Here is a 12,960-nt window from a genome sequence, read left to right as displayed (position 1 = left end):
TTGTAATTAGCTAACAAGAAAATCTCCTCAGATTAAAAAAATGGTACTGAAATTTAGTTGGGGCTTGTTTGGTAAATGGCTTTTCATTGGCTTTTTAATTGGCTTTTGGCTTTTTCATTTGGTCAAACATCTAAATTTTGTGTTTGGTAAATGGCTTTTTCAGCCAGCTGAAAAGCGAGCTTGTAAGCCAAAATGAAAAAGCTACTTGTAGTAGCTTTTGGCTTTTGGTTTTTGGCTACCTAAATTACTAATAACATCCAACAACTAATTTTACCAAACATGTTTTTAGACTAATAAAAAGTCAATCAGTCAACAAAAAAACCAATACAAACAGCTAGTCAAACCAGCCAATCAAACCAGCCAACAGTCAACAGCCAATTGCTAAACAAGGCCTTGAAGTTGCTTCAGTACTTTAGCTTTATTTATTAAAGTTGCATTTGCAATTATACCTATAACTACATAACGGATACTCCGTAATTATTTAATGATAAGAGAGTATGTTACAAGTAACATTCTAATCAAGTGTAATTAATATCATGAAAAAATTTACAGTATGTTTTAAATTAGAGGAAATGAAAATTTTTACCTCTGAAATTTTCTCATAAGGATAACATCAACTTATAAAGTTCTAACTTCTGCAATCCTTACCACTAGAGCTTGGTTTTGACCAACGTTGTTGATTTGTAATGTATAGCATATAAAATCTTACAGAATATCATATTCATTTCATGTTATATTGCACTAATTTTTTTTTTATAATTTTCACAAATGCAGAACTAAAAAAATTATGGTCAAATAATAACAAATACATACAGTAAAACAATGGCACATACGAGTATATTGTTAAGTGAGTTCAAATATTATTATTATTATGCTATTTTAAATGGATTAATTTCCTTACTCTTTAATTGTCGGACAATATGTGTATGTTGAAGCACAGTTTTACATTAAAAAAAAATAATTTCACTCCAAGTAATAGATCTCACTTGTATCAATGTGCTATATCAAGTAATAAAATTACCAACACAGTATTGGCTCATTTTAAAAAAAAAAATTACGACAAATCTTAGTAGTCTAGAATTCAAACCTATCAAGTGAGAGTGTTTAGGGTAAAAATGCTTCTAATCTCCCTTCTACTTCTTAATGCCAAAGAATAAAATACTCCGTATTCAATCAACAAGTAAGTACAAAGTTCAGAGTAAGTTAAACATGCCCGCCAACTAAAAAGCTAAACTGCATGCACTATAAAGCGTAAAGAATTTTGGAGAACAGAAGAATATTTAAAAATTAGTACGAGTATTATTAATAGAAATGGACCAAATTAATAGTTGATGCCTTTTCTCCCAAGTAATTGACGACCAAATTAAGTATGCAAATTCCAAAATAACTTTCGCAACGAGTACTTTCATCATCTCCTGCCTTTTGATTAATATTATTACCATTTACTAAAAGTGTTGACTAGGTTTAATATTATATATCAAAGATTTTGACTCCCTAAAAAATTGGTAAAATGATGCCTCCCAATCTAACGTATTGTCCAAGCAAGTCTAATATTTAATAATAATTAATTAATAAAGCTTAGCCTAATCTTTATTTATCTATTGCAAGTACTCATGAAAGCATAACGTGTCGTGTGCACATTGTGTATTTGTGTGTTTACTAGTATCCAATAGACAATAGTGATTAGATAATTTTTGCAGGCTGAGAGAATTCTAGATGATTGATCAGTCTTTGATGAATGTATAATATTAGGGTTAATCTCGATCACTTTGAAAGGGGTTTAATATGATTTTTTTTACGTTCATTATTCTTTTACTCACGTATATATATATCTTCATCAAATTAAGATTTACTATAATCGTTATCAACTTTATTAGGAATTTTATAACTATACTTGAAGAAGATTATATGATATACTCATAATACTATTCTCCTTAGAATCAGATTAAGGCCATATTTTGTGAGTTGGTTTTTTATTTTTACAATTATAGCCCGATCATAACCGTATTTTGACTTAATATTAATTGACATTGTCTCCTTTGAATTTGTGGTCTTTACTATATATTTTTCAAAAAAATAAATAAATTATAATTAGATGTAATATAATTCGAATTAAGGGCCTGTTCTGATTTATTGAACTGAGCTGAACTGAACTGAACTGATTGGAGCTGAACTGAACTGAACTAAACTAAATTGAATATTTTATGAAGAAATTAGAAACTATACTAAACTGAACTGATTGGAGCCGAACTGAACTGAAAATAAGCTGAAAATAACAGATCCTAATAAGTTAATTAAGTTTGTTATAGAAATACATATTGAAATATTCCTCCCAAAAAAAAATAAAAAAAATAAAAAAAATAATTACAAATGGCAATAATAAAGAATTACAACTCAATCTCACGCACTTTGTATTGAGTAGTTGGAGATTGGACTTTCAATTGAATTTATATTTAATCAGGTCAAAGAAACAAGTGAGCAACTAACTCTATTTACTCACTCATTTTTCAACAGAGAGGGTAGCATAGCGCCATAGGCATTAGCATAGCTACGTAGGTGGCGTTGCATGGTCTTTAAAACGTGTTCTTCAGTTGAGACTTGAGACATAAGCCTTGTGCTGAAACTACAAACTTTTGATGCATCATTAATATGATTGGGTTTTGACGATCGATTGGAAAATAATATGGTAGTTATATTTTAAAATGACCCTGTAAAAACATTATTGGAGATTTGGTGTTGTGTCTTAGCTTATTTATTTTTAAATAAATGTTCACAAAATGATTTTTTTTTTTTACCTGAAAATTATGTGATTATTTCACAACACTTTTTTAAATGCAAGACAATGGGAAACTTCTCTTGTGACTTTAAATTATATGTTCGAGTCTCCCAACTATATTTATTCTCTTATCTCATCCCTTTACTCTTAAACGTTGACCTAGTTCAGTAACATTATCAATGTGTCCATTCGGGGACATCGATCCCCTTACTTCACCTTTTCCTCTCCATGATCACACATTTGAATCGACACTTGGTGGCCTGGGTTTAGTGCCATATAACAGTAAGAGAGGCAATCTAGTTACAACTTCGATCTTAATGCGAATGCTACTTGTCAATTAGACAATTAGTTGTATAGAGCCGTATCTTTATGTGCGTCCTTTGAATTCCATTAATGAATTTGACTAGAAAGTGATGAATTTATATGTGAACAAAAAAAAATAAAATCTCAAAGTACAAAATCAAAGTACAACAATGATGTCATTAATTTGTGTGTATAATTAGGGAGATTAATTAGTGTGCGTGCAAACAATGATAATTGCATAACACAAATAGAATGAAAGCAGTTTGTTTTGGTACTCTATCTACATTAATTTTGGACGTGTGGCTAACCAAGTAGGTAGAATTGGCAATGAGTCAATTAGTACTCCGTAGTAGGCAAAGTCCATTTACTTTTAGCTTCAAAAGTCATTACGGCAAATAAGCATGTTTTGTTGACTTTTGCTTTAAAGTCACACTTGATTATTATTATGATGGTTGGAATTTTGAATATAAGTCAGTGACGAGTTTCGATTTCACATACTAGCTAAACATTAGTCGGTAAACCCTTGATAAATTATTAATTCGTTAATATTTGATGATTTCCTAATTTTGCAATTTTTCGTAACTTAATGCATAAATTAAAGCATATTTCTTTTATATGTATTGCAAGTACACAACACAATATTAGTTGATGTTGTTAGTTTGTTACCTATTCAACTAATAATTAGGTGCATATATATAATATGTAATATGTAATATGTTTGTCAATTAAAAAAAAAAAAATTTGTTAGTGTGACTGTTTGACTCATGAATCATGCATATGTTATAGAAAAGGTATTATCAATCATCATCTCTCTTATCTGGTAGTATGTCCTTGAAAACCCTAGCTAGTTTCCATAATTGCTATCACTCTGGGGGGCTAGTAAACCCCCTCTACTCTATATGAATATTATTCTGTTGTTTAAATTTTTTACCCAATTAATTGTTAATATAAGAGTTAATATAATCACGTGAAATCTTGTTGAGTTCGTCTTATTATATACTCACGTATTTTCCTAATTTCAAATTCTTATAATTTTTACGCGAATGAAAATAGAGATGTACTTCATATATTATAAGATGCGTCTTGAATAACATGAGATATTTATGAATCAAACGTTTTATCAATCTTGAATTTGAGTTGGAATTTGTTTTTACATGACAAAGGAATGAAATGATCAGGACTTAAACACATTCCATATATACTCAAACACTATTACCGTCCAATTCGAGTACAAAAAAGAAAGAATTCCTAATATAAGTGAAGTCGTTTTCTACAACAGGCAAAATACATTTAAGGACACATGGCAATTAAATGCAGGGTTTGACTTAAATGATCAAGTACAGTATTTATTTTCCTTTAATTTACTATACTACTCGTAAGAACTAAGGAAGATGTACTAAGCTACTCGTAGTATGAAGGAAAAAGGGTAGAGTGTTATTTACTTACCGAAAGGGGAACAAATACTGGTTATGGTCCACAAGCGTGTGCTTGCTTTTCCGCGGTTTACACTTTATAGTAGTCACTTCTATTCGTCCTCTATTGTTGTTATGTTTCACATGATACTTGAGTTTTTCATCTTCTCTACTTTTATTTTTATATACCGTGTTTTATGGAGTACTTCCTATTTTTTATAATAATGTTAGTTTCATAGATTTGGTTAGATAGAAATCTAACAATTAGATTAATTTGGTTAGACATGAAATCTTACAATGAGATTTGTGGTACTATAGTAGTATAGATATATATTTCCTGTTGATTTGTGACATAAATAAACATATAAGTGTACAAGATAAATGTATATAGATTGGACTTTCTTATGCAAACTTTAAACAAGTACTATTGATGAATTGAACAAAATATTACACCAATCAAGTATGTCTTCAATTTTTGAAATTGCTACCTATCAATTGTACTATCTTTTTTTCTTTTTTTTTTTTTTTTTTTTTTGACAAAATCAATTGTGCTATCTAGATTGTATATGAAGTGTGATTATGTGTATATTAGAAGAACTTAGGTTTATGTTTGAGATGTTATGAAAAACATAGCATTAATGAGGAAACTTCTTTTTCTTTCCTAAGAATATATTTTTGTTTAGTGCAAATTAGATTATTTTCAATTATGCACAAACCAAACAATGAAAAGAGGAAAGACTATTTCTTGTAAATATAATGTTTTTCTTCCCGAAAAATGACCTTGAAATCGTAGTATACATAATCCTTTGGGATATATATAGTTTTAATGTCCTTGAACAATTTAGGTTAATATATACGAAGTATGAAAGATGTGCATACATGCCACCTGATTTCGATAAACGTTCAATGAAGTTTGCTACACTCACATCCACATGTGGAAGCTAATCGTCTTGTCAACAAACTTTCTAAACTTATTGGTCATAATATTCCATGCAAAGCGCAAACTATAATTGATGTAAATATCGATGGAAACTTACAAAGTCAGTATATAATCTAAAAGCTTAGGATTTTCCCTTCAGACCAAGGAATATAATGTTCCGTAAAATTATGGTTCGCGACTTCATTTTTGGGATCAAGTTCGTTAAAATTTTATGTAATTATTTGATACCATACTAGATAATTTTTCATTTGTACTCCTTTATCATTAAGCCTAAATAACTCGAAAATTATGCCTACGAAGAAAAGTTAAATACACTTGTTATTATATTGTTTAGTTCTTAGATAGACGAAATATTGATTAATGATAATCAAGTAAAAGGTTATGCCTAATAAAAAGTCTAAAAGTAGACCATACTTATACTTTCTCCTCCTCACGTGCTTTAGGGGATGCAAATTACTTACGCAAGCAATTACGGAATAAAACCGGCCAACTGTGACAACATTTTTTTTGAGGTTTAAATGGTTCCATGTATTTCTATGTTACTTTTCTCACCATTTTTGTTAGTTCAAGCACCTTCCTTTTTTACTTTTTTTAACGTTTTTTGGAAATTTATACCTTTCTACCGCTTTGAAATAGACTTTTCAATGTATTTTTTTTTAATAACCTTGATTTTCCGGCCTATAAATATTAGAGTACATAACGCTTCATTTCTTATCTCTCAAATTCTCTTATAATTCATTGGTCTCAACAACATCAAATTCTTCTTCTATACTATATTCTCTACTTTCTCCCAACAAATTTTACATTCTAGCTTAATTTCCTTATACCCTAACAAACACTACCCGATTACCACCAACTACAACACAAGAACAAAAGAAACATTCAATTCTTTGTTTAAAAATGCATTCGTCAATGAGCAACGGTGCTTACGATAGTCATCAACTTCTTTCCAAGGTAGCAACAAACAATGGACACGGCGAGGATGTCGAGTATTTTGATGGGTGGAAGGCTTATGATAATGATCCTTACCACTCTTCCAACAACCCTAATGGTGTAATTCAAATGGGACTTGCTGAAAATCAGGTATTATTTTGGATTCTAATATATATGCATGCACTTTTAAATTTTAACAATAATGTTATTTCATGTAAACTTATAAATGGGTGAAACATTATATGTTATGTGTTTACTCCATGCAGCTTAGCTTTGATTTAGTTAAGGAGTGGATGCTTAAAAACCCACAAGCTTCAATATGTACGCCTGAAGGAATCGATAAGTTTATGGAAATTGCTATATTCCAAGATTACCATGGCTTGCCTGAGTTCCGTTCTGTAAGTTTCTATTACTCTGTCGACAGGATTGACTCGTGCCCTTATGTATATATATTTAAACGTTATGATGACATTTCAGGCTGTTGCAAAGTTCATGGGGAAAGCGAGAGGCGACAAAGTGACCTTCGACCCGGAACGAATAGTAATGAGCGGAGGAGCCACGGGAGCGAATGAGACGATATTGTTTTGCTTGGCAGATAAAGGAGACGCATTTTTGGTCCCCTCACCTTATTATCCAGCGTACGTGTACTTGACAAATCACCTTCATCATTTATTGACATTATTATTTCACTTTGTAGGATTTCGTAGACTTTTTGCAACGCAAAAAGTCGGTTAAAGTTACGTATGAAAAAATGATGAGTTGTGACATGTAGAAAGTGCAACATGAATAATCATTTCTGATCCCTTTTTATGTTAAGTTATCTTAATGAGTAGATAGTGTGAGGACAGTATTGAAAATCTAAGGTTAACATATGTAATAGGTTACCATGCACTATAAGGAATAATGATATTTATATATTGTACTAATTAACCTTCATATAGGATCATAAAATTTAAAATCGTAACAGAAGTATGTGGTTGCTAGCTATGTCACTTAATTAATCCTATAAATATTGTACTATTGATGAGATCGATCATGCATTAGAATAATTGAGTTAGGTCATTAAGTTGTTTTCTGTTAGCATGTACGTAGCATGTAAAATAATTGATATAGGTCTATAAAAGAAAGGGTTGTTGTAAATTTTAGTTAGATAGTCAAACACATGTTTTCATGTTGGACTAAGTTGTATAATTTCCATTTGACTTAGGTAGTATTCTGTATTAGTCAAAGTGTATAACGTGCACAAGGAACTATTATACAAGTATATATACTCCATATGTTGGATTTATAGAAAGGGGGAAAAAAAGACTTAAAAGCCGAAATTATACCATTAAGCTTAAAATTATTTCTTTGCTATTATATGAATTGTTTCACAACTCATAACAGTAAAGTAGGCTTTTTTTTTTTTTTTTTTTTTTTTTTTTTTTTTTTGGGAGAAATAAAGAAGTAATGCTTTTAAAGCCATTAATCCAACCTGATACGCACGTACTAATTAATAATTTAAGTCAAGGGTCAACAATAATAAAACAAATTCTGTTCACACAAGTCCATCTTATTCTTATATGTAACTATAGTGTCAAACATATGAATGTTGCAAAATTGATCACGATCTAACTAATTAAGGTGGAAGACAGCTAGCAACAAAATCTTAATAATAAACATAATTTTATCACTGTTGTCCAAAGTTTTTAATTTTAAGTGGTACGTCTAAATAGAAATATTTCTCCAAAGATTAAACCTTGATTAAATCATACAAATATTGACAAAATATGAATTTCAAATTAAAGTGTAATGTATATTTGTCATATACTTTATTTCCAAAAGAACATTACTATTACCAGACAAAGAAGTTCCTTATGTCCTACAACAAGCCAACATGACCTATACGTGTAGGGAACATTGAAAATGATTTAATTAGCCACTAATTATTGATTTGTGTGTCATTTTCATGCAGATTTAACCGTGATTTGAGTTGGAGAACTGGCGTAAAACTAATTCCAATTACATGTGAAAGTTGGAATGGTTTTAAGATTACTGAACAAGCCTTAATCTCAGCTTATGAAGATGCACTACAAAAGAACGTCCGAGTTAAGGGCATAATCGTCACAAACCCTTCTAATCCTTTAGGGACAGTCCAAGATAAGGATACCCTAAAAATGTTGGTAAACTTTGTGAATGACAAAAGAATTCACCTAGTATGTGATGAGATATATGCAGCTACTGTATTTAGCTTGCCAAGGTACACTAGCGTGGCCGAAATTGTAACGGAGATGCCACACGTTAACCTTGACCTTATTCACATCGTCTATAGCTTGTCCAAGGACATGGGCATGCCAGGGTTCCGAGTTGGGATTGTTTACTCTTATAATGACCGCGTTGTGACCACTGCTCGTAGGATGTCAAGCTTTGGGCTCGTTTCTTCACAAACGCAACATATGCTAGCCGCCATGTTGTCCGATGATGAGTTCGTGACAAGGTTCTTAGACACAAGCCGAGAAAGGCTATCGCGAAGGTATATTTATTAGACCTATTTTTCTCAATACCCTTATAAATTGTGCATGACATACATTTATAAAGTTATAATAGTTAATATATATACCGTGCATATAAAGCTCATGTATGTCATGCACATGATGCATTAGTCTATTTTGACTAGTTAAGATATAATAGACTTTAATTTACATTAGGTCATATGCCATATTCTTAGACCCTTAATTAATTTGATATTAGAGCATAAAAAACTGTGCTCACATAAAGTGTGTCAAAATCATTTCCCTAATTCTCGGTATCCTCTTTTTCAGGCATCAACATTTTACAGGCGGATTGTCTCAAGTTGGGATCGAGTGCCTAAAGAGCAACGCAGGACTATTTGTATGGATGAACTTGCGACACCTTTTGGAGGAGGCAACAACGGAGGGGGAATTGAAGTTATGGAGAGTAATTATAAATGATGTGAAGATCAATGTATCACCAGGCTCATCTTTTCATTGTTCAGAGCCTGGATGGTTTAGGGTGTGCTACGCAAACATTGATGATGCCGCCGTAGATGTTGCCCTCCAAAGGATTAGATCCTTTGTAAGGCGCGACAAGAGGGAGACAAAACCAAAAACATCGCTCAAGAAGAGGAAGGAACAGATGCAACTTGGTCGTCTTAGCTTTAACAATCGAAGGATCGACGAAACTAGTCTCATGTCACCACATAACTTGTTATCACCCCGTTCTCCCATTCCTCAATCTCCACTCGTTAAAGCCAGAACCTAAAACATTCCAAGTAATACTATATATATATAAGTATAAATAAATTCATGTATGTAGCAATTTCAATAATTCGTGTCATATTTATCCGAATAACTTAGAATCTTATTAGTACGTAAGTTTTTTTATATTCCAATGATTTTTGCAGTTTTACTGATAATTCAGACTGCCTACTAGGGATTTGTTGGGATAAAATTATTGTTTAAGGGGTCAATTGTGCTTAGGTTTTTTGACCGTCTATAAATGAATCCTTCTTCAAAAATATGTTCCCCAGATTTTTTTTTTTTTTTTTTTTTTGTTTGGGGTTACCATGTTAATAATATTTGTGTTTACTTGTTTAGTAAGATCTTATGCATATTTACATACTTCTGAGTTCTCGATCTGTTAGTGAAATCTATTTACATATGGAATTCTTAGTTTGATCATCATTGCTGACGGCTTTCATCCATTGAAGCATATACAATAAATATAGTCAAATTATGCACATTAATAGGTACGGACTACGCAGTATTTGAGAACCTCATAACTTGATAGTGTTACAGTACCTTTTTTTTTTTTTTTTTTTTTTGAGAGCTGATAGTGTTACTAAATAAGAGGTAAGAGCAACATTAAACAAATACGGATCGGGGTACATGGAAAAGGAAAAAAAAAAAAAAAAGCCCAAACACAAACGTGCATTTACATTCTACAGGCCCATTGTTGAAGCTGGTTAAGGCCCAACGAATCGAATAAAGTCCAGCCCATATATATGGTACATATAACATATTATGTAGGTCTCCCAAATGCTAATTCTGTCAATCCAATTTTACGAGCAGTTTGTTTGAATTTCTAAAGACTAAAACCACTTGCCTTCACCGAGGTAAAGATCATAAGAAAAGGCTAAAAACTACTTGAAACGCTCAAGAACATGTGTGTAACTAGTCAGTAATGGTGGTGAATACATGATTAAATCAAAGTAGATTTTCGAAATCGAGTAGTAAAGTTGAGGGTGCTCATCAATGGATGGATGGATAACACTAGCTTCTAGGGTAACCACAAAGCGATCAACCGCCAAGTGAAAATGCTAGGATGCACCTGTATCCACTAGATGGTGCTCGAGTGAGTTGATCCCTTGGTTAGCCAAGGCGGCTCAACAGGTATTTTCAAGGTTGCAAAATAGAGCCAATATTTCCAAACGATATTACATCTGATTGAATCCTTATTGCAAAGCACTTAACGAAGGTTGCAATAATGATCATTTCAATTGTGAAAGAAATCCAATCCTTCAAATGAGTGTTATGAGAATTGATCCATAGACCCTAGGGAGCGATGTCACTAATTCACCAATACAATCTCAAATTGATGATGTTGTTACTCAAAAACAAAGTTTGACTAACCTGTAAAATGAATTTGGCAAATTTGCAAGGCACAAAAGCAACAACTTTTGGTTAAAGTCTTAAAGAACATTATTCGATACCCCATAATTATTAAGTCTATTGTAAAAAAAAATGAATAAATTATTAAGTCATTCATTAAACATCGATCTAAGACTGACTCTGAGTTAGATCAAAATTTCACTCTTATACTCTCCCTTGCATACCTTTTTTTTTTTTTTCTTTAATGTAATATTGTAATTAAACTATCTCAACGTATGTCTTCCGTTTAACAAGATTCTATGTTTTGATATACACATTTATCTTTAAATCAGTACAACGTTTAGAACAATTACTTGAAAAGGAATGGAGTATTAATGTATGATTATATGACTAGCACAAAGATGTATGACACGTGTACATAGGGTATTAGGGTGCATATATAACATACCAACTACCAGCAAAATCTTTAAATTAAATAATTTACTTTAGCTTATGAAATATAATAAACTTGATTTGGTACGCTACATGCTACGGAGTACATGGAGAAAAAGAGCAAGACTGCCAAGAGCCCAAGATACACACCATACTTACATCAATAAGGCGCAAACATCTGCCTACGATTTTGACATGCATACTATTGATAAGAATAATTTTAGAGTAGTTCAATTATTGCTTAATTAATTGATCAATGGTCACACAATTTTTTAAAAAATCGAATTAATAAATATATAATGGAATTCCAATCATTCTAAAGTCAGGCCAAATAAAGCTTGTGAAATGGATTGGATGATCATAGTGTCATCGTCAAACATCTCTTGTGTTGTTCTAGCAGCCACAAACTAACATTCTCTTTTGTCATCGTCCATCGGCCTCCATATTTATTACTCGTACTAATGTCTTAAATTTATAATATTTGAATTTGATGCGTAATTTGTCCTTTCTCTGTCTCTGGTATGTATATGTCATGACTTATGATGAGTTAGGCCTTGTACGTATTTATATTTGCAAATCTTATATGGAGTACGAAGTATTAAAGTATGGTACATCCAAGTGTATTTAATTAAAAAGTTATATATGCAAGAGTGAAAAGATCTAAAATATGAACTAACTCGACATTAATAGCCAGTATTGTAATTCCTAATGTGTTCTCTTTATGAAAATCTGATAAGTCTTCATTCATTAACACAAGCCATGCTACGATGCTTAGCAACTAAGACGAATACTAATAACATAAGTACATAGTAATTAGGTTTTCTGTTATATTTGTTACTTCGTAATTTCGTTCGTATATAGTAGGCACCAATTCAAATGGGAGTAAGTATTTGACATCATTATGGTTGAGTATAATAGAGCTACACATTAAACATATTTGGTTGTTGTGGTTGGACGAAAGCTAAAATGGAATGTATAAGGGGTGTAATTCTCTTTAGTCTTTACTAGTTGGAGTAGGAGAGGGATTATTTATTCATGATACAATTTTATTTGTGGTTCATAATTATAAGACTCAGCCTGACCTACCAATATGCAATTGATGACAATTTTGATTTTATTTATAATTTTCCCTTTGCTAATCACCTTTTTATTAAGTGTCTTATTAAACCTACCTTTTTTCTTCTTTGCATGTATATATCATACTAGCTACATTACAAGTATTGACGGAAGTATATGATTTTACGTTAGTGACAATTGACAAGGTGCTGAGGTCGAACAATTTTATAATTTTATAATTCTTGGCATGGCGTTTTTAGTTGAGATTAGACCGTGTCCCTATTCCTATTCCCATCACTCAAGAGTCAAGATATAATAATGCGTGTGGGAGTTAAAGTTATGTGTAAATAAATGCAAAAATTAAAAAGTGTTCCTAAGAAATTTCCTTTATTATGTTTTGCACTTTTTTTTTTAATTGATTCTCAATCCATGTTATCCACGTATATTTACAATAAAAAAAAATTGATAATCTGTACTATTTAATTTCTACAATATTAT

The 12,960-nt window shown here is 31.4% G+C and overlaps 1 protein-coding gene across 1 annotated transcript; it reads left to right on the top strand.

Annotated features, from left to right (window-relative positions):
* Positions 1-6,192: 6,192 nt before the first annotated feature.
* On the top strand, positions 6,193-9,790 carry LOC145585745 (1-aminocyclopropane-1-carboxylate synthase-like). The gene is made up of 5 exons (XM_081642457.1): positions 6,193-6,514; positions 6,631-6,762; positions 6,842-7,002; positions 8,319-8,876; positions 9,166-9,790. The coding sequence occupies exons 1-5, from the start codon at positions 6,332-6,334 to the stop codon at positions 9,623-9,625; spliced, it is 1,494 nt and encodes a 497-aa protein (XP_081498583.1). The 5' UTR covers positions 6,193-6,331; the 3' UTR covers positions 9,626-9,790.
* Positions 9,791-12,960: the final 3,170 nt, after the last annotated feature.

The sequence above is a fragment of the Chenopodium album genome, chromosome 16 (genome assembly GCF_948465745.1).
Source record: "Chenopodium album chromosome 16, dcCheAlbu1.1, whole genome shotgun sequence".
NCBI classification, from domain to species: Eukaryota; Viridiplantae; Streptophyta; class Magnoliopsida; order Caryophyllales; family Amaranthaceae; genus Chenopodium; species Chenopodium album.
Note: the sequence above shows the minus strand (reverse complement) of the source record. Positions and strands in the feature narration are given on the sequence as shown.

What these genes read in the sequence shown, in the direction of transcription:
- LOC145585745 (XM_081642457.1), top strand. Translation starts at nt 6,332, where the DNA reads ATGCATTCGTCAATGAGCAACGGTGCTTACGATAGTCATCAACTTCTT. An exon ending in CCCTCACCTTATTATCCAGC is followed by an intron (nt 7,003 to 8,318) that starts GTACGTGTACTT and finishes ATTTTCATGCAG; the next exon opens with ATTTAACCGTGATTTGAGTT. An exon ending in CGAGAAAGGCTATCGCGAAG is followed by an intron (nt 8,877 to 9,165) that starts GTATATTTATTA and finishes CCTCTTTTTCAG; the next exon opens with GCATCAACATTTTACAGGCG.